The sequence below is a fragment of the Balaenoptera borealis genome (genome assembly GCF_965194805.1).
Source record: "Balaenoptera borealis genome assembly, chromosome: 3".
NCBI classification, from domain to species: domain Eukaryota; kingdom Metazoa; phylum Chordata; class Mammalia; order Artiodactyla; family Balaenopteridae; genus Balaenoptera; species Balaenoptera borealis.
The window spans coordinates 152029139-152047760 of record NC_138866.1 but is presented as its reverse complement, the minus strand read 5'-3'; the positions used below and the strand labels follow the sequence as shown (position 1 = coordinate 152047760).

Genomic DNA, 18622 nt, shown 5'->3' with positions numbered 1-18622 from the left:
CTAGAAACAAATGACAATGAAAACACAACGACCCAAAACCTATGGGATGCAGCAAAAGCAGTTCTAAGAGGGAAGTTTATAGCTATACAAGCCTACCTTAAGAAACAAGAAACGTCTCAAATAAACAACCTAACCTTAAACCTAAAGCAATTAGAGAAAGAAGAACAAAAAAACTCCAAAGTTAACAGAAGGAAAGAAATCATAAAGATCAGATCAGAAAAAAATGAAAAAGAAATGAAGGAAACGATAGCAAAGATCAATAAAACTAAAAGCTGGTTCTTTGAGAAGATAAACAAAATTGATAAACCATTAGCCAGACTTATCAAGAAAAACAGGGAGAAGACTCAAATCAATAGAATTAGAAATGAAAAAGGAGAAGTAACAACTGAAACTGCAGAAATACAAAGGATCATGAGAGATTACAACAAGCAACTATATGCCAATAAAATGGACAACCTGGAAGAAATGGACAAATTCTTACAAATGCACAACCTTCTGAGACTGAATCAGGAAAAAATAGAAAATATGAACAGACCAATCACAAGCACTGAAATTGAAACTGTGATTAAACATCTTCCAACAAACAAAAGCCCAGGAGCAGACGGCTTCACAGGCGAATTCTATCAAACTTTTAGAGAAGAGCGAACACCTATCCTTCTCAAACTCTTCCAAAATATAGAAGAGGGAGGAACACTCCCCAACTCATTCTACGAGGCCACCATCACTCTGATACCAAAACCAGACATGTCACAAAGAAAGAAAACTACAGGCCAATATCACTGATGAACATAGATGCAAAAATCCTCAACAAAATACTAGCAAACAGAATCCAACAGCACATGAAAAGGATCATACACTATGATCAAGTGGGGTTTATCCCAGGAATGCAAGGATTCTTCAATATATGCAAATCAATCAATGTGATACACCATATTAATTAACTGAAGGAGAAAAACCATATGATCATCTCAATAGATGCAGAGAAAGCTTTCGACAAAATTCAACACCCATTTATGATAAAAACCCTCCAGAAAGTAGGCATAGAGGGAACTTTCCTCAACATAATAAAGGTCATATATGACAAACCCACAGGCAACATCATTCTCAATGGTGAAAAACTGAAACCATTTCCACTAAATCAGGAACAAGACAGGGTTGCCCACTCTCATCACTATTATTCAACATAGTTTTGGAAGTTTTAGCCACAGCAATCAGAGAAGAAAAAGAAATAAAAGGAATCCAAATTGGAAAAGAAGAAGTAAAGCTGTCACTGTTTGCAGATGACATGACACTATACATAGAGAATCCTAAAGATGCTACTAGAAAACTACTAGAGCTAATCAATGAATTTGGTAGAGTAGCAGGATACAAAATTGATGCACAGAAATCTCTTGCATTCCTATACACTAACGACGAAAAATCTGAAAGAGAAATTATGGAAACATTCCCATTTACCATTGCAACAAAAAGAATAAAATATCTAGGAATAAACCTACCTAAGGAGATAAAAGACCTGTATGCAGAAAATTATAAGACACTGATGAAAGAAGTTAAAGATGATACAAATAGATGGAGAGATATACCATGTTCTTAGATTGAAAGAATCAACATTGTGAAAATGACTCTACTACCCAAAGCAATCTACAGATTCAATGCAATCCCTATCAAACTACCAATGGCATTTTTCACAGAACTAGAACAAAAAATTTCACAATTTGTATGGAAATACAAAAGACCCCAAATAGCCAAAGCGATCTTGAGAAAGAAAAATGGAGCTGGAGGAAGCAGGCTCCCTGACTTCAGACTATACTACAAAGTTACAGTAATCAAGACAGTATGGTACTGGCACAAAAACAGAAATATAGATCAATGGAACAGGATAGAAAGCCCAGAGATAAACCCACGCACATAGGGTCACCTTATCTTTGATAAAGGAGGCAAGCATATACAGTGGAGAAAAGACAGCCTCTTCAATAAGTGGTGCTGGGAAAACTGGACAGCTACATGTAAAAGAATGAAATTAGAACACTCCCTAATACCATACACAAAAATAAACTCAAAATGGATTAAAGACCTAAATATAAGGCCATACACCATCAAACAGAGGAAAACATAAGCAGAACACTCTATGACATAAATCACAGCAAGATCCTTTTTGACCCACCTCCTAGAGAAATGGAAATAAAAACAAAAATAAACAAATGGGACCTAATGAAACTTAAATCTTTTGCATAGCAAAGGAAATCATAAACAAGACGAAAAGACAACCCTCAGAATGGGAGAAAATATTTGCAAATGAAGCAACTGACAAAGGATTAATCTCCAAAACATACAAGCAACTCATGCAGCTCAATATCAAAAAAACAAACAACCCAATCCAAAAATGGGCAGAAGACCTAAATAGACATTTCTCCAAAGAAGATATACAGATTGCCAACAAACACATGATTGAATACTCAACATCATTAACCATTAGAGAAATGCAAATCAAAACTACAATGAGATATCATCTCACACCGGTCAGAATGGCCATCATCAAAAAATCTAGAAACAATAAATGCTGGAGAGGGTGTGGAGAAAAGGGAACACTCTTGCACTGTTGGTGGGAATGTAAATTGATACAGCCACAATGGAGAACAGTATGGAGGTTCCTTCAAAAACTAAAAATAGAATTACCATATGACCCAGCAATCCCACCACTGGGCATATACCCTGAGAAAACCATAATTCAAAAAGAGTCATGTACCAAAATGTTCATTGCAGCTCTATTTACAATAACCAGGACATGGAAGCAACCTAAGTGTCCATCAACAGATGAATGGATAAAGAAGATGTGGCACATATATACAATGGAATATTACTCAGCCGTAAAAAGAAACGAAATTGAGTTATTTGTAGTGAGGTGGATGGACCTAGAGTCTGTCATACAGAGTGAAGTAAGTCAGAAAGAGAAAAACAAATACTGTATGCTAACACATATATATGGAATCTAAAAAAAAATGGTCAGAAGAACCTAGGGGCAAGACGGGAATAAAGATGCAGACCTACTAGAGAATGGACTTGAGGATACGGGGAGGGGGAAGGGTAAGCTGGGACAAAGTGAGAGAGTGGCATAGACATGTATACACTACCAAACGTAAAATAGATAGCTAGTGGGAAGCAGCTGCATAGCACAGAGAGATCAGCTGGGTGTTTTGTGACCACCTAGAGGGGTGGGATAGGGAGGGTGGGAGGGAGGGAGATGCAAGAGGGAAGAGATATGGGGACATATGTATATGTATAACTGATTCACTTTGTTATAAAGCAGAAACTGACACACCATTGTAAAGCAATTATACTCTAATAAAGATGTTTAAAAAAAAAAGACTCCATGCTTCCACAGCAGGAGGCACGGGTTCGATCCCTGGTTGGGGAACTAAGATCCCGCATTGCCCGCCGTGCAGCCCCCAAAAATAAATAATAAATAAATTAAAAAAAAAAAAAAAAAGATCTGCAGGCAATGGATAAGTCACTTTCAAGAACATTTTGGTGCCTCATTGAGATCTCCCATTCCTGAACCACCTGCTGTTAACACAGCTCTCTTATTCTAGATGCATTCTAATAGCCAACTGTATAATGATCTAATCTAGCTCTTACCCAGAATATGGGATTCTGATGTAACTAGAATTATTGGTCTAGAAGAAATGAGGTGTGTGTGTGTGTGCGTTGAGAGAGAAAGAGGGAGAGAGAGTTATGAAGGGAGGTTGTAGTCAAGTTAGAAAGGGTCCTAGATGCTAGCCAGGGGTTTACACCTTATTCTTTGGGCAACAGAGAACCATCAAAAGCTGTTAAGCAGGCAAGTGATATAAGTAGAGTTATATATTTTACGATGATAACGCATGGAAGCGTGGAGGATGGAGTGGAGGAGGTGGCTCGCCACACAGGTATCTCCATTGTCCGCTGGGTCTTATATCAATATTAAGCATTACTACAGGGAGTAGCACTGGCTACCTTATCTTCTTGTTAGATTTGAGGAACAGCAAATATTTAGGACTTATAGGATCTATCTATTCTCCAGCATCAATGTCCACAAGTATCCAACCCAAATCTTCAGAATAATATAGTACTCGTCGTTATCTCTGTTCTTGAGAGGAAATAAACACTTATTGCATTTCAATCCTAAAGAGATTATTTCTCAGTGATAAACCAAATGTTCACCATTTTTAATAGTGAACTCCTTGGGATCTGATTCACCACTGAAACAATTGTTTACTTCTAAAGTATGATTTTTAAACATATCATTTTAAGACTAAAAGTATAGGTAGGGACTTCCGAGGTCGCCGGCGTTCCGGAGCCCAGACGCAGCCTCTGAGTCGCCCCGCATCTTCTGTTCGGTCAGCGTCGTGAGGGTCTCGCCTGGGCGTGTCGTCCGCGACGCTCGTTCCGTTGTACCCCTGTGCGCTCGTCCCGCCGGCTGGCCTGCGGAGCTCCCACCCGTGTCCCCCAGCGGGTCCGGGCACCGCCTCGATGGCGGCTCCGCCGGACGCGCAGGCTGGACCGCAGCCCGCACCCCGAGCTGACGGCGTCATGAGGCACCTGCCGTACTTCTGCCGCGGCCAGGTGGTGCGGGGCTTCGGTCGCAGCTCCAAGCAGCTGGGCATCCCCACAGCTAACTTTCCTTAACAAGTAATAGATAATCTTCCAGCTGATGTATCCACTGGCATTTATCATGGTTGGGTCAGTGTTGGAAGTGGAGACGTCCATAAGATGGTGGTGAGCATAGGATGGAACCCATACTACAAGAATACAAAAAAGTCCATGGAAACTCATATCATGCATACTTTCAAAGAGGACTTCTATGGGGAACTTCTCAATGTGGCCGTCGTCGGCTACCTCAGACCAGAAAAGAACTTTGATTCTTTAGAGTCACTTATTTCAGCAATTCAAGGTGATATTGAGGAAGCTAAGAAACGACTAGATTTACCAGAACATTTGAAACTCAAAGAAGACAATTTCTTCCAGGTTCCTAAAAGCAAAATAATGAATGGCCACGGATGGAAAAGCATCTTATTTATTCATTCACTGTTTTCTAATATTTTACTGCTCATAACTCTACAGTCTCATCTTGGTTATATTTTAAAAATCAAACATTTTCCTACAGCTGTGAATTAAACAGTACAGTGTAGTTACCATATTATGTTCCAACTGTTCAATTAAACCCATCATGTTACAGTACTAAAAAGGCTCATTTTAAAAATCAAGATTCTTTTTTATGTAATATGCTGATTAAAATGTACACTCGAAAGGTCTTAAGTGTTTTTTAACTTAAGATGTGTACTAGTATTGTAATTTTCCAAGTAAAAGTGTCCCTAAAGGCCACTTCCTATAAGATTTTCCCCAGTAAATGATGAGGCAAGCAATTCTAAGATCTTTCACAAAATATCTATTCATCTAAAATGGAGAGATGAATCCTCCTGCCTATACAAACAAGCTAGCTATTAGAGGGTGGTCGGGGTATGCTACTCTTAGGATTTCAGAGTGTCTTCAAACTGAAATCTCAATGTTCTCAGGATGAAAAACCTCAGATCAGATGCTTATATTGTAAGGAAAATGCTATTCACCCAGTAAACCCAAAAAAGCAAATGGATGAAATGAAATATATATAAATATGGGTAACAGGCAAGTCACTAGTTTGAGATGAGAACTATAATTCTCATCGTAAAATTTTAGCCTGCATGTACTGTGTAGCATGCTCTGCCAATCAGAAGGCTTATAAAAGTAACTATATCAAGCAGAGGTTTGACAGTTTATTACAAACCTAAGGGGAAAAATCCAGACTTCGTATTGTTGATATTTTGTGCATTTATATATTATTATAGACATAAAGACTTGTGAAATTTCATTTTAATTAGTCATTTCCTTTAAGGGCTCAAATCATTGTACTGGGTTCCATTTTTGTTACAGCTGCCTCAGTTCTAATTGGTCTAGACTCTCTCCCTATTAATTTTTTTGCTTTTCTTTTAAAACAGTAAAATGACTGTTTTTCGAATCTCTAGGTCTCATTTTTGTGTTGTATAACACTTCTCTCTTTAAGAGTAGATATTCTTCAACATTTTTCTTAACCTTTGTTTTCTGTAAACAATTGTCAGTGTTTTTCCATTTAGAATATCCAACTCTACATTTACAAAATGTAGAGTTTCATCTGCGTCTGTATCTGCCATCCCATCCCTTCACTATATGAAGAGTGATTAAGCGCATATCTCTTGCATTTTAGAAAAAACACCCAAAACTTCATCTGTAGGTTTCCTCAAAGTTTAAATGAACACCTAGCAGTTCATTTATATATACCAGTTTCTTAAACAACACAAAATACTTGTTTCTCCCCTAGGGAAACTATTTAAGAGCCAACTAAACTATGAAATACAAAGTTATTTGTTTTTAATGTAATTATATGTTCCTGAGCAAATGCAAACTGTTGTAGTTGTGTGTGCACAATGTAATTTAAGGCTAAAGAGTGCTATCTAGAAGATAATTTTAAAGATAACTAATTATAAAACCATTTTCCCCTAATCTGCATAAATGAGAGAACTGATTTTAACAAAACTGTTTATATAATATTTAGAAAAACATCTAAAGCTAATGTTGGAGAAGGAGCAAGCAGGAATAAATTCAGTTGGATTGTTTTGACTTTTTGGTGTATGAATTTATGACAAACAATGTAGTATGTGTCTTTTTCATTTCTTCTTTATAGAAATACTTAGAAAATATAATTTAATGTTAGAAATCCTATACTTGAAAGAAGCCTCAATTATCAGTGGTTCTGAGACAAAGTTAAAAACAAACATGGAAGGTGTAAAAAAGATTTGTGTTTCTTTGAGTAGCTTGTGACTGATTGTACCCTCATTAAGTGTGAAAATTCTTTGATATTGTCACCTTACATTTTGTTAAATAACTATTGTTTCTGAAAAACCTATAGTGTGTGGTTTAGGAGTTAGTTAATAGTGTCTACAATTTTTTAAGTTTTATATTAAGTATTTATATATTATAAGAAATTGCAATAGGGCCACTTTTGATTAGTCAGTGTTTTCAGGCCTTGAAATAAATCTTGACCAAGTGAAAAAAAAAAAGTATAGGTAGGATATTCACGGGACACATATAAGAAAAACAGCTGCAACTGGGGGGTGGGCAGAGGTATGAAATGCAAAGAGAATTGAGGGACTTAAAAAGTGCTCCTCGTCTTTTATCTAAGCTCAGAAGTCCTTTGATGCACCCAAACAGTGGATACTGGTCAGCCAGGCGAAGTCTGAGAGGAAAAGAACCGAAAGAAAGGCATCTGCTGTTTCCTAGGTGACAGGGTTCTTTAAGGCACTCTGTTTGTCAAGGACTAACTTAGAGAAATTATTTCTCCTAGTACTCAAACACTGTGGGCAAGAGAACAGCCCCAAAAGAGCACTCAGAAGACAAGGAGACCGGTATTGGGACACAGGGGACCAGCGAGATGAAAGGGTCATGGGAGGTCAGATACATACATGCGGTCAACAAGAGCCAAGGAGACGAGGGGCAGATGAAGTCAGTGCCCTGCAGCTCAGGCCGTCTCTTAGTGGAGGGACCGGAGAACCAAACCCTCTACCCATCCAGCTGGGAGGACATGTTCTTAGAGCAGTGGTCTCCAAACAGGGTGACATGCCCCAGGGAGTGGGCAAGGTGAACCACTGGGGCTTGGGAAGAAATTAGAATCTCTAGTTATATTTATTTTTTATCTTTAAAAGACAAGGAATTAAGTTTTGCTGAAGCTTAAAACATAGACTGACATCGGCTCCTCACTCTGCCAGCACATCAGAAGGCCCCACGTCCAGTTAGTATGCAAGCCAGAAAATAGCTGTTGGATAGCGTGAAAGGAAGTGTTTTGTTCCTTTCAGCATATTGAGACGTACTGTGTTATTTTAATATTTCCAGGCACATGGATTTATGTGTTATATTATGTAGTTTTTACTAAACCAACCCTCTTAAAATGGAAAAGTGGCTTAAAAAGATTCTTGCAAAGAAACAGTAGCACAAAGATAATTCGAATAATGCAAACACAAGCGAGCAACAATAGCTGATATACTTCTGCTACGGGTAAAAGCTATTCATCAGCCATATGACAAGGAAAAAAAACAGTGAGGGCTTCCCTGGTAGCGCAGCGGTTAAGAATCCGCCTACCAATTCAGGGGACAGGGGTTCGATCCCTGGTCCAGGAAGATCCCACATGCCGTGGGGAAACTAAGCTCGTGCACCACAACTACCGAGGCTGCGCTCTAGAGCCCGTGTGCCTAGAGCCCACGCTCTGCAACAAGAGAAGCCACCCCCATAAGGAGCCCGCGCACCGCAACAAAGAGTAGCCCCCGCTCTCTGCAACTAGAGGAAGCCCAGGTGCAGCAATGAAGACCCAACGCAGCCAAAAATAAATAAACAAAAAATAAATAAATTAAAAAACAAATACAAAAACAGTGAGATTTGCCAGGAGTGAGCGGCCAAACTTGAAATGATCACAAAGATATTTTGTAGCAGGGATCTGTGCTCATCATAGTAATGATGAACCTCACTCTTCATATATATATTGAAAAGTGTGAAGCCATCGTGGTTAGCGGAAGCTATGGGTCCAGAAGATGAAGACAAACCTCCATAATGTTTTCAGTAATATTTAATATCATGAATTACTAATATATTTTAAACAATGTTCCCTAAATATAATCCTAAATGTTTATGTCTTTTTTCTTCCTTAATAGTAAAAACCCAAAAAGTAGCATACCATGTAGAAAACACTTGTTCTTCCTGCCATGGAAATATGGATGAAGTACTCATAAAACAATTTAGGGGTAAAAATATCTGGGCACATCTTTTTTGTCAAGATATACTATTGGATACCATGTAGAAAGCACTGCTGGGACTTCCCTGGCGGTCCAGTGGTTAAGACTCTGCACTTCCACTGCAGGGGGCCTGGGCTCGATCCCTGGTCAGGGAACTAGATCCCACATGCATGCCGTAACTAAGAGTTTGCATGCCACAACTAAGGAGCCCGTGTGCCACAACTAAGGAGCTGGAGAGCCGCAACTAAGGAGCCCAGAAGCCGCAACTAAGGAGCCCAGACATGACAAGTAAGGAGACTGCCTGCTTGGACTAAGACCTGGTGCAACCAAATAAATAAATAAATAAACATTAAAAAAAAAAAAGATGAGTTTTGCATGTATTTTTTTACACAAAGGTGAGTATTCAAAACTTTTTGACTTTTCTATGATTATAAATGGCCACTAGTAAATTGCTACCTAAGCAAATGTCTCCCCGCGTTCCACACCTCTACACCAAATACATCTCATTTGAATCTTCAGGGTAAAAGTCATATATCATCTAAGACACAGAAAGGAACTTTTTTCAGAAAGAAACATGATATGGAGAGAGCATACTGAAAATGGTTATTTGGAAATATTTTCATCATTATATGATTATGTTGCGATAAACTATGCTTGACACCTATGAACACTTTCATATCTGCACAACTAAAAAACTTGGAAGCAGAATTTTTCTAACTCAGTTTAAAATCTTTCAAGGAGTTTCAATAAGTTTTAAACCCATTTACTAACAAAGTAAATGTGCAGCGTCTTCTGATTAATATGCAAGAATAATCCACCTCAAGAATATGGATACTTACTCGCCCAATTTCAACTTTTTAAAAAATTTGCAAAACTGACAGAACTGCAAATGTTAGTGTAAGTGCAGTACTGCTTCCATGTGGATCTGCTTATTTCTGGAAGGCATCTTTTTCAACTATAGAAACCCTTAAAACCAAATACTAAAATAAACTGAATTTAGAACCAGACTTTTGAATCATTCAAAAGGGGTTAAAATAAGGTTTTCAAAAATAGTAAATTTCCAAAAAACGTCCATCACATTGCTCTCCTTTATAGAAATTGAGTACATTATATTATAAATTATAGATATAACTGTTTCAATGATCTCATCTTTTCCTTTTATGTGTATGTTTCCTAACAAAAATAATTATTATTTAAAAAGAAATTTGCCACTTATTTTTTTTAACATCTTTATTGGAGTATAATTGCTTTACAATGGTGTGTTGGTTTCTGCTGTGTAACAAAGTGAGTCAGCTATATGTATACATATATCCCCATATCTCCTCCCTCCCACGCTCCCTATCCCACCCCTCTAGGTGGTCACAAAGCACCGAGCTGATCTCTCTCTACTATGCGCCCATCTCTGGAGCTTGCTTAGGTGGTGCTCTGCCTTCTGTGGGCACACTGGGAAGGAATCCCCTCTCCTCATGCACGCCGAAACAAAGGTCTCTTGCCTCTCTGGCAGGTCCAAACTTTTTCCCGGACTCCCTCCCAGCTAGCTGTGGCGCACTAGCCCCCTTCAGGCTGTGTTCACGCAGCCAACCCCAGTCTTCTCCCTGGGATCTGACCTCCGAAGCCAGAGCCTCAGCTCCCAGCCCCCGCCCACCCCGGCAGGTGAGCAGACAAGCCTCTCGGGCTGGTGAGTGCTGGTCGGCACCAATCCTCTGTGTAGGAATCTCTCCGCTTTGCCCTCCGCACCCCTGTTGCTGCGCTCTCCTCCGTGGCTCCAAAGCCTCCCCCTCCCTGCACCGCCCCTCAACCCCCACCCCGCCCCCACCACCCCCGTCCCCACCAGCGAAGGGGCTTCCTAGTGTGTGGAAACTCTTCCTCCTTCACAGCTCCCTCCCACTGGTGCAGGCCCCGTCCCTATTCTTTTGTCTCTGTTTTTTCTTTTGCCCTACCCAGGTATGTGGGGATTTTCTTGCCTTTTGGGAAGTCTGATGTCTTCTGCCAGCATTCAGTAGTTGTTCCGTAGTTGTTCCGCATGCAGATGTATTTTTGATGTATTTATGAGGAGGAAGGTGATCTCCACATCTCAGTCCTCCGCCATTTTGAACATCTCCCCACTTATTTTTAAGCACATAAATAAACATATATTTGGGGCAGGGGCTTGCAGGGATTAGAGATCACCCTTAAAGGGCAGGAGGCCTAAGACTGCCTGGACATAGGAGGAAAGATGACCACAAAGATGCAAAGAAGAAATGTACTAACAAAGCCAAACAGCACAGATTATGCAACACACACATATGGACTGGCCAAGGAAGGAATTGCAACTGCAGTAATAGAAAATGTGTTCCAGAATAATCCAACCCTGAGACGCTGCTGAAAGGAGAGGATCTCAGCAGCAAATAGCAACCAACGTAAAAACCGGCAAGGTCACCACGCACCCAGGACAACAAACACATTGGTTCATTCCTTCATCGAGGATTTATTGGCCATTTATTTTGCGCTAGGGACTGTGATAGGTACTGGAGTAAACCATGAACTTGGCAGAAAATCTTCCTTTGAGGAGGTGACAGGCAAGTGGAGGAAATAAGCATGTTAACTTCTGACTAAACGCAATGTAATTAACTGAATTTCAATGATCTCTGAAAGGAAAAAAAAAAAAAAAAAAGAACTGGGACCAGAAACCAATAAGCTTCTGCACCATGTCACCCACGCCTAGACGTAAGACACAGTTATCAATCTCTTACTTAGTAGAATTCTGTAATTAGTGTACTGTTCTTACTGATATCTGTTAGATGAACTAAAGTTAATGGTTTACTTTCTGGTTAAATTAAGCACAGTTCTATAGAATGGGCAGCAATTATAGACATACATATATTTCCAATTCCCCAATACTAAGGATTGTTCTGTTCAGGTCTAGTTGCTATTTCTCTTCTGCCTGGACTGTCCCCTCACCTAAGACCATCATCATTCTTCTTTCAATGTTGGCTCTCTTCCTGAGTTTGAGGCTTTGTTCCCAGCCTCTGCTTGTGTCACCATCACCTGCACTGTCAGGGCTTTTTCCCCTTTCCTATACCCTCTGCGCAATGACCACTGCCCATTAATGGTCACTAGGGAAAGGTCCTCTTTCCAGGTGAGGGACCCTGCAGCCCTCGGGCTTTCCTGAATCTCAGCACCTGGGTCTTCTGGCCAGTTGATTCTGTGTTCTGTTTGCACTTGAGGAGCTGGGGAGGGGCTTTTCAATGCTCTCCTTTGCCAGAAGAACAACACAGATTAAGTTCTAACGTGTTAAAGTTCTAAAGTTTCCAGACCTGCAGCCATCCAGGAATTTTACTGTTCAACCACTTCAGACCAACAGCCATGTCAGCTATGTTAACTTTCACCTTAACCTTATGGTTGAAGTAACTGTTAAGATTTCTCCCAGTACCGTAATGTGGTTTCACAGCTTGTAGAAATTCTGTCTCCCTCCCATTTCTCACTGTATATACTATATTGTGAACGTTTGATTTTAGCCCAATTGACAATTTTTAAGTGTTTTTACTTTTGTGCATAAAACACCAAATCATATGGTATTATGAACAGGGATGCGTGTTTCAAATGAAACACATCTGAATGTATTCAACTAACTCATTCAAAAAAAATTCTCATTGTCATACTAGATAGTCAGAATCTGAATCAACACTTCTCCATTCAGACTGGCCACACATCCAGAGTTCAACGGCCACATGTAGTGCTTATGCTGGCCAATTCTAGAAAACCGATTTGTTCATGTGGATAAGAGTATCAGATGAGGAGAGACACAGGTCATTAAATAAACTGTTTCCTTCACAAACTAGAAAATATGTTTCTAGAGTTGAAAACAATGCCAAAGAAGTAAAGTCTTTCCTCCAAACTAACAACTATTAATTTCTAAGCTAAATAATTTTATGTCAATATAAATTACAATTAGCAATCTAATAAATTCTAGTACCTTAGATTTTGAAAAAAAATTCTCTAACACCCACCATTTGTCTGTGTGTCTACCGAGAGTGGAAAGTATAAAGATTATCCCTGTTCTTTGGCACTCACAGTCTGGTGAAGGGGTAGACATGACCATTAATATTTGACATGTAGGACAATGTAATAAGGAGGACAATGACCAGGGCCGCTTAAACAAGTGAAGGAACACAGGAAGACTTCACAGAAGAGGTGACATTGGAGCTGAGTCTTGAAGGATAAACAGGAGTCTTCCAGATGAACAAAAGAGGAAAGAGCACTGCAGCCAGAGGAAAAGCACACTTACAAGGCACAAAGGGCAGAAGAAGCTGGCAGTGTTGAGGGAGCTATGTGAACGTTTGCATAAGTTGTACAGAAGAAGAATACGGGGAGAGGAGAGGCTAGAAAGAGACAAATAGGGGTGCTTCATGATCAGGTTCATGTTTGTTAAGATCACTTTGACTGTAGTTTGAGAAATAAAACGCAGAGGACCAGACTGAAGGCAAGGAAGCCACGGCTGAGGCTCTTGCTCAGTTCAGCTTAGAGATGCTGAGAGTCTGGACAAAAGGCACGACGGGACGAGGAGAGAAGGGAACAGATAGAAGAGGGTTTCGGAGGCAGAATCAACAGGACCTGGTGAGAGGTAGGATGTGGGGTGTGAGTGAGAGAGCAGGACCCAGGAAGCCCCCTGGGTCTCTGGTTATAACCAAATCTTCCCCCCACAAAATTCCCGTTCCCTGGCTGTGATGGCATCTGCCAACCTTCAGCCCAAATTTCATTTCCAAAGCAGATACCACCCATAAACAGAAATAATTTCTAACTTACAGGATATCAGATCTTAAACTCATAAGTGACTGACACACAGAACAGCAGAGATGGAAACAAATCGGCCGAAATTAAAATATTTAAATCATAAAAGTTTTCAGTCCTTTAACCATCAAAAGCTACAAACTGTCAGACATAAAATTTCAGGTTGAGTAAGTGAAGCCATGATGAAAGGGTATAATATTCTTGGAGAACTTTGTACACAAAGCAAACACCAATAAATCATTTAATAATTGCTGAATCTCCATATGCGTGCCAGACTGACCCAGGCCCATGACAGGACTTAATGAAAGTGTCCACTTCAGATGAGTTTATTTTCCCCTCACACTCTGAGTTGGAGCATAGTGCCTCATAAATATTAAACTTAAACTATAAAACAGAAAGATCAACCTGGGACATTAATACCAGGAAAGTTAAACTGAAAATCATATGGTGATAGCCTCCGTTTTAATTAATGTTCTATTACACACACTGCTATTGACTTTTTAAAAATTTATTTATTTATTTATTATTTATTTTTGGTTGCATTGGGTCTTTGTTGCTGTGCACGGGCTTTCTCTAGTTGCGGGGAGCAGGGGCTACTCTTCGTTGCAGTGCACGGGCCTCTCATTAAGGTGGCGTCTCCTGTTGTGGAGCACGGGCTGTAGGCACGTGGGCTTCAGCAGTTGTGGCACACGGGATCAGCAGTTGTGGCTCATGGCTCCAGAGCGCAGGCTCAGTAGTTGTGGCACACGGGCTTAGTTGCTCCGTGGCATGTGGAATCTTCCCAGACCAGGGCTTGAACCCGTGTCCCCTGCATTGGCAGGCGGGTTCTTAACCACTGCACCACCAGGGAAGCCCCTGCTATTGATTTTTTTAAATGGTTTCATGTTCGGTATCTAACAATTACACTGAAAACACTACAGCCCATATTCACATTATTGTGCAATTTCCACTAATTTCTGACAAGGGAAAATAACCATGTTTGGCTTTTCTCTGGCACAAAACCTTGATTATTTGGCTGTGGTCATCAGGATTTAAGATGCTGAGGAGTCTTCGTAAAGCACTTCATCTACCTTCATGTCATTTTCATCCACGGGGACCTGAAGGCAAATCTGCTCTTTGAAAGCCAAGGCCAGGGTGTAGGGCCTCACATCCTGGGACTGCAGACAGCGCTTCAGGTAGGCATCGTAGTAGCCCTTGCCCCGCCCCAAACGGTTGCCGTGTTTGTCAAACCCAAGACCCGGCATGAAGATGAGATCAAGTCCCCCTGCGGAAATGAGGAATAAATTTACGAAGGTTAATGGTATCTGGAAAAGACTGATCGCTTCCAGATCTGGTTTTTGTTTTTTAATGACATCTACTTTTTTTCTGATTTTTAAAGAAATACATGATCACTCTAGAAAAATCCTAAAAGTAAAGAGTTGGACAAAGAAAGAAGTAAAAATTACTCAGCAACTAGTAAGTCCGTCATCCATCCCCTAGCCATTCTTTCATGTATACCTGTACAAAAATGCCAGATTCCCAGGCCCCGTCCACACGTAGTTAAAGAGAATCTCCAGGGATAGGGCCTAAGAATTCCTTTTTCTCTAATTTTCTTTCTTTAAGCATACAGCTGACCCTACATACTGTCCCAGGACACTGACAACTGCAGGAGTGGGAGAGGGTCGGAAAGAAGCCAGAAAAGACGGAGCTATTCTCAAAGTCGATGAGCAGAAGGCGGGTTAGCTGTTAAGAGGACCAAGCTTACCCTCTTCATTTCCCCTCTTACTGGAGAGGGAAGGCCAGGTTGTCCTGCTTCCCTGGATTCACGTGAGAGCAACCTTCGACCCACTCAGGAACATTCCAAAGATACAAGATGGGGTCCCATAATTGGTCCTCTGGCTGGAACTCTCCCAGGGAACACAGGGACCAGAACTGGCCATGGCATCATCAGGGCAGAGCAGGCTGCTGGGGCTCAAGGTAGAAGGCAGGGTCTTGAAAGTTATAAAAAGCTGACCACAGTGAAAGGTGTGATGAATGCTATAAAGGTCACGAGGATGTCCATGGATTTTGTGAGGTCCAGGGAATGGTCCTCCAGCCCCTGGCAGGGAGCATGACGCGCCAGCACTACTCAAGAGCCACATCGCTTATGCAGTGCAGCAGTCTGCCCTGTAGCCTTCGTGTACTGAGCCTTGGCCTTTTGAGGGCTGTCCTGGGGGCTTCTGGGTGACCTACAGCTTAGCAAGGGCTAACCACTCACGCAGCATTGCTGGCAAGGACATACCAGGGTTGGAAGCCATGAATTCTCTGGAACAGGATGTTCAGAGTAGAGGTATTCAGACTGCCAGCTAGGCTGGCCCCCACTGTCAGCAGCTGTTATGGCTCCCTGCAGAACTGTGAGGTGAACTCAGCTTCTCTCCGGCTCCCAGCACACACCTGTAATCCCTTGCCTGCAAAAATCTGGCAGAGCACGCCTCAGATTACAGTCCTGACTTTCTCATGGAAACCTGCTCACCTACTCCAATCCCAACTTGCTAAGAGGCCCTGGTCACTGACTTTCATCTTTCCTCCCTGTCCCTGCCCTACTCATCTCTCTCGGGAATAATGGTGGCTTGTGCACTTGACTTTGCTTCCTCCAAGTCCTCCTGCTGTTGCCAGAGCACTCCTGGGCTTAAAGTTCAGCTCTGTCATTATACCCAGAACACACACACACACATCTTTTCCTAGGTTTCTTGCCTCTTTACAGTGTGGCAAAGGTGCTTTATAAAGTCCTCTGGAGGATACACAGATACATTCCTGCCCTTCAGGAGACGGAGTTCAGTTAACGTAAAAAATGCACACGTGTAACATCCATTCCAATGCAAGGCAGCAGTGCCTGCCAATTGCCCAAAAAGCGTTAGGGACAAGAAGTCCTAGAGACTTCAGCAGAGGGAGAGCGACACAGCTGGGTGGTCAGGGAAGGATCCATGGGCAACTTTGAGTTGACCTAGGTTTTTAAGAATGTGCCAGAGTTGGATCTGAGTGTATTTCAGAAACCAAGGGAAGGATGGCAGGAGCAGAGTGATGAGGAGGGAATAGGGCAGAAGGATCAGGCTGAGGAGTAGCAGAAGGCATGTGGAGTTCGTCAGGTAGGGGCATGAAGATTTGGGAGTTAAAGGCAAAGAGACCCCTACAACCCAAAAACAAAGAACCCAATTAAAAAAATGGATGAAAGACTTGAATAGACATTTCTGCAAAGAAGACTAAAAAATGACCAAAAGGTAAATGAAAAGATGCTCAACATCATTAAATCATCAGAGAAATGCAAGTTAACACCTCTATGAGACATCACCTCACACCTGTTAAGACAGCCATATTTTTAAAAAACAGAAAATAATAAATGTTGGCGAGGATGTGGAGAAATTGGAACATTTGTGCATTGTTGCTGGGAATATAAAAAGATGCAGCTGCCGTAGAAAACAGTATGGAGAGTCTTCAAAAAATTAACAATAGATCTACCATATGATCCAGCAATCCCACCTCTGAGTATTTACCCAAAGAACTGAAGTCAGGGTATTGAAGAGAGCTTTGTACTCCCACGTTCATTACAGCATTACTCACAATAGCCAAGAGGTGTTAATAACCTAAATGTCCATCAACAGATAAATGGATAAACAAAATGTGGTACATACAATGCAATATTATTCAACCATGAAAAAAAAGGAAAATGTGTCATATGCTACAACGCAGAAGTACCTTGAGGACATTAGGTGAAGCAAACTAAGCCAGTTGCAGAAGGACAAATACTGCATGATTCCACTTACAGAAGGTATCTAAAGGAGCCAAACTCATAGAAGCAGAAAGTAAAATGGTGGTTGCCAGGGGCTGGGGGAAGAAGTAAATGAAGAGTTAGATCTACTGTACAACATTAACAAGCCTGTACCATATATTTTAAAATCTGTTAAGAGGGTGGATCTCATGTTATGTGTTATTTACCATAATTTTTTTTTTAAGGCAAAGGTAACAAAAGGACAGCCAGGAAAATTTCCATCAGAGTCAACACACGAGAAAAAGAATGTAGAACTTCAGAGCATTCACCTGTGGGCAGTTGGCAGACGAGAACGAAGGACGGAAGCAGAAAGCTAAGGAAACAATGTTCTCAAATCCCTCGCGTTAGAACGAATCCCGCTCCCTCTATTCCTGCTCCTCTCTGCACTCTGATTATAGCTCTCCCGGAAGTCTACCTTGCACTACAGCTGTTTGTATATGTCTCTGGCTGCCCTACCAGATCAAAAATTCCCTTGAGGACCATAATTTTTTCCAAGTCATCCTCCATGCTTGAATTTTAATAGAATTCTAGGCCAAAGGAACCCTGAAAGATGAGTATGTATATATTTATTTATTTATTTATTTATTTTTAATGATTTTCTTTTATGTGGACCATTTTTAAAGTCTTTATTGAATTTGTTATAATACTGCTTCTGTTTTATGTTTTTTTGGGTTTTTGGCCGTGAGGCATGTGGGATCTTAGCTCCCCGACCAGGGAGTAAGGTAAGGACAAGACAATATCATTAGATTCAGCAACAAGGGAATCAGCAGGGCAAGGATACTTTAAGTGGGGAGATGGGGACAGACGCTGAGCTGCAGAATCTTCACTGACCAAAAAAAAATGAGGAAAGAGGATTCTACAAAGGCCTTTATTTATTCTTGAGACTGAAAGTCTGTGCTAGGCACTGAGGATTCAGTTCACCTTCAAAAAACATCCTTTTTAACTCTGGCCAAGGAGGCAGCAGCTGGGCCACAGACACCTCTTAGGATGCTCTGAATTCAGACTCCCCATCCTGGGTATTGCAGAAGAATATAATCAGCTCAGCCAGTGGACTATCTTCGCCCTAATACTAAAGAGAAGGCTGAAAACAGTCAGTGTGAGAGCCCAGCAGTTAAACAGAGCCTTCTAACCCTACTTTCAACATGTCCTGTGCAGAGCCTTCTATTTCTTTCTCCTTTCTCTTCTTTCTAAGTAAGGTGTCATGGCCATGTCTCCCACAAAGTCCTCCTCAGGGACTTCG

General features: G+C 41.0%; 2 protein-coding genes and 1 pseudogene across 13 annotated transcripts in view; 1 reads left to right on the top strand and 2 right to left on the bottom strand.

The window, feature by feature from the left end:
• BCL2A1 (BCL2 related protein A1) overlaps positions 1-18622 on the bottom strand; it is a 410729-nt gene that overhangs the window by 326586 nt on the left and 65521 nt on the right. The window lies entirely within an intron of this gene.
• The window catches only part of LOC309627017 (5-formyltetrahydrofolate cyclo-ligase), a 298975-nt gene that overhangs the window by 231386 nt on the left and 48967 nt on the right, over positions 1-18622 (bottom strand). Inside the window, exon 3 of one of the 11 annotated variants that reach the window (XM_082388573.1) lies at positions 14091-14862. The exons of 8 other annotated variants lie outside the window; for them this stretch is intronic. In XM_082388573.1, coding sequence (XP_082244699.1) covers positions 14630-14862 — 233 coding nt within the window. In that variant the 3' untranslated portion in view covers positions 14091-14629. 2 more of the 11 variants (XM_082388578.1, XM_082388576.1) reach the window with 2 other exon arrangements.
• LOC309625903 (riboflavin kinase pseudogene) lies at positions 1952-8253 on the top strand (annotated as a pseudogene). Its single transcript has one exon. The product of its transcript is annotated as a riboflavin kinase pseudogene (transcript).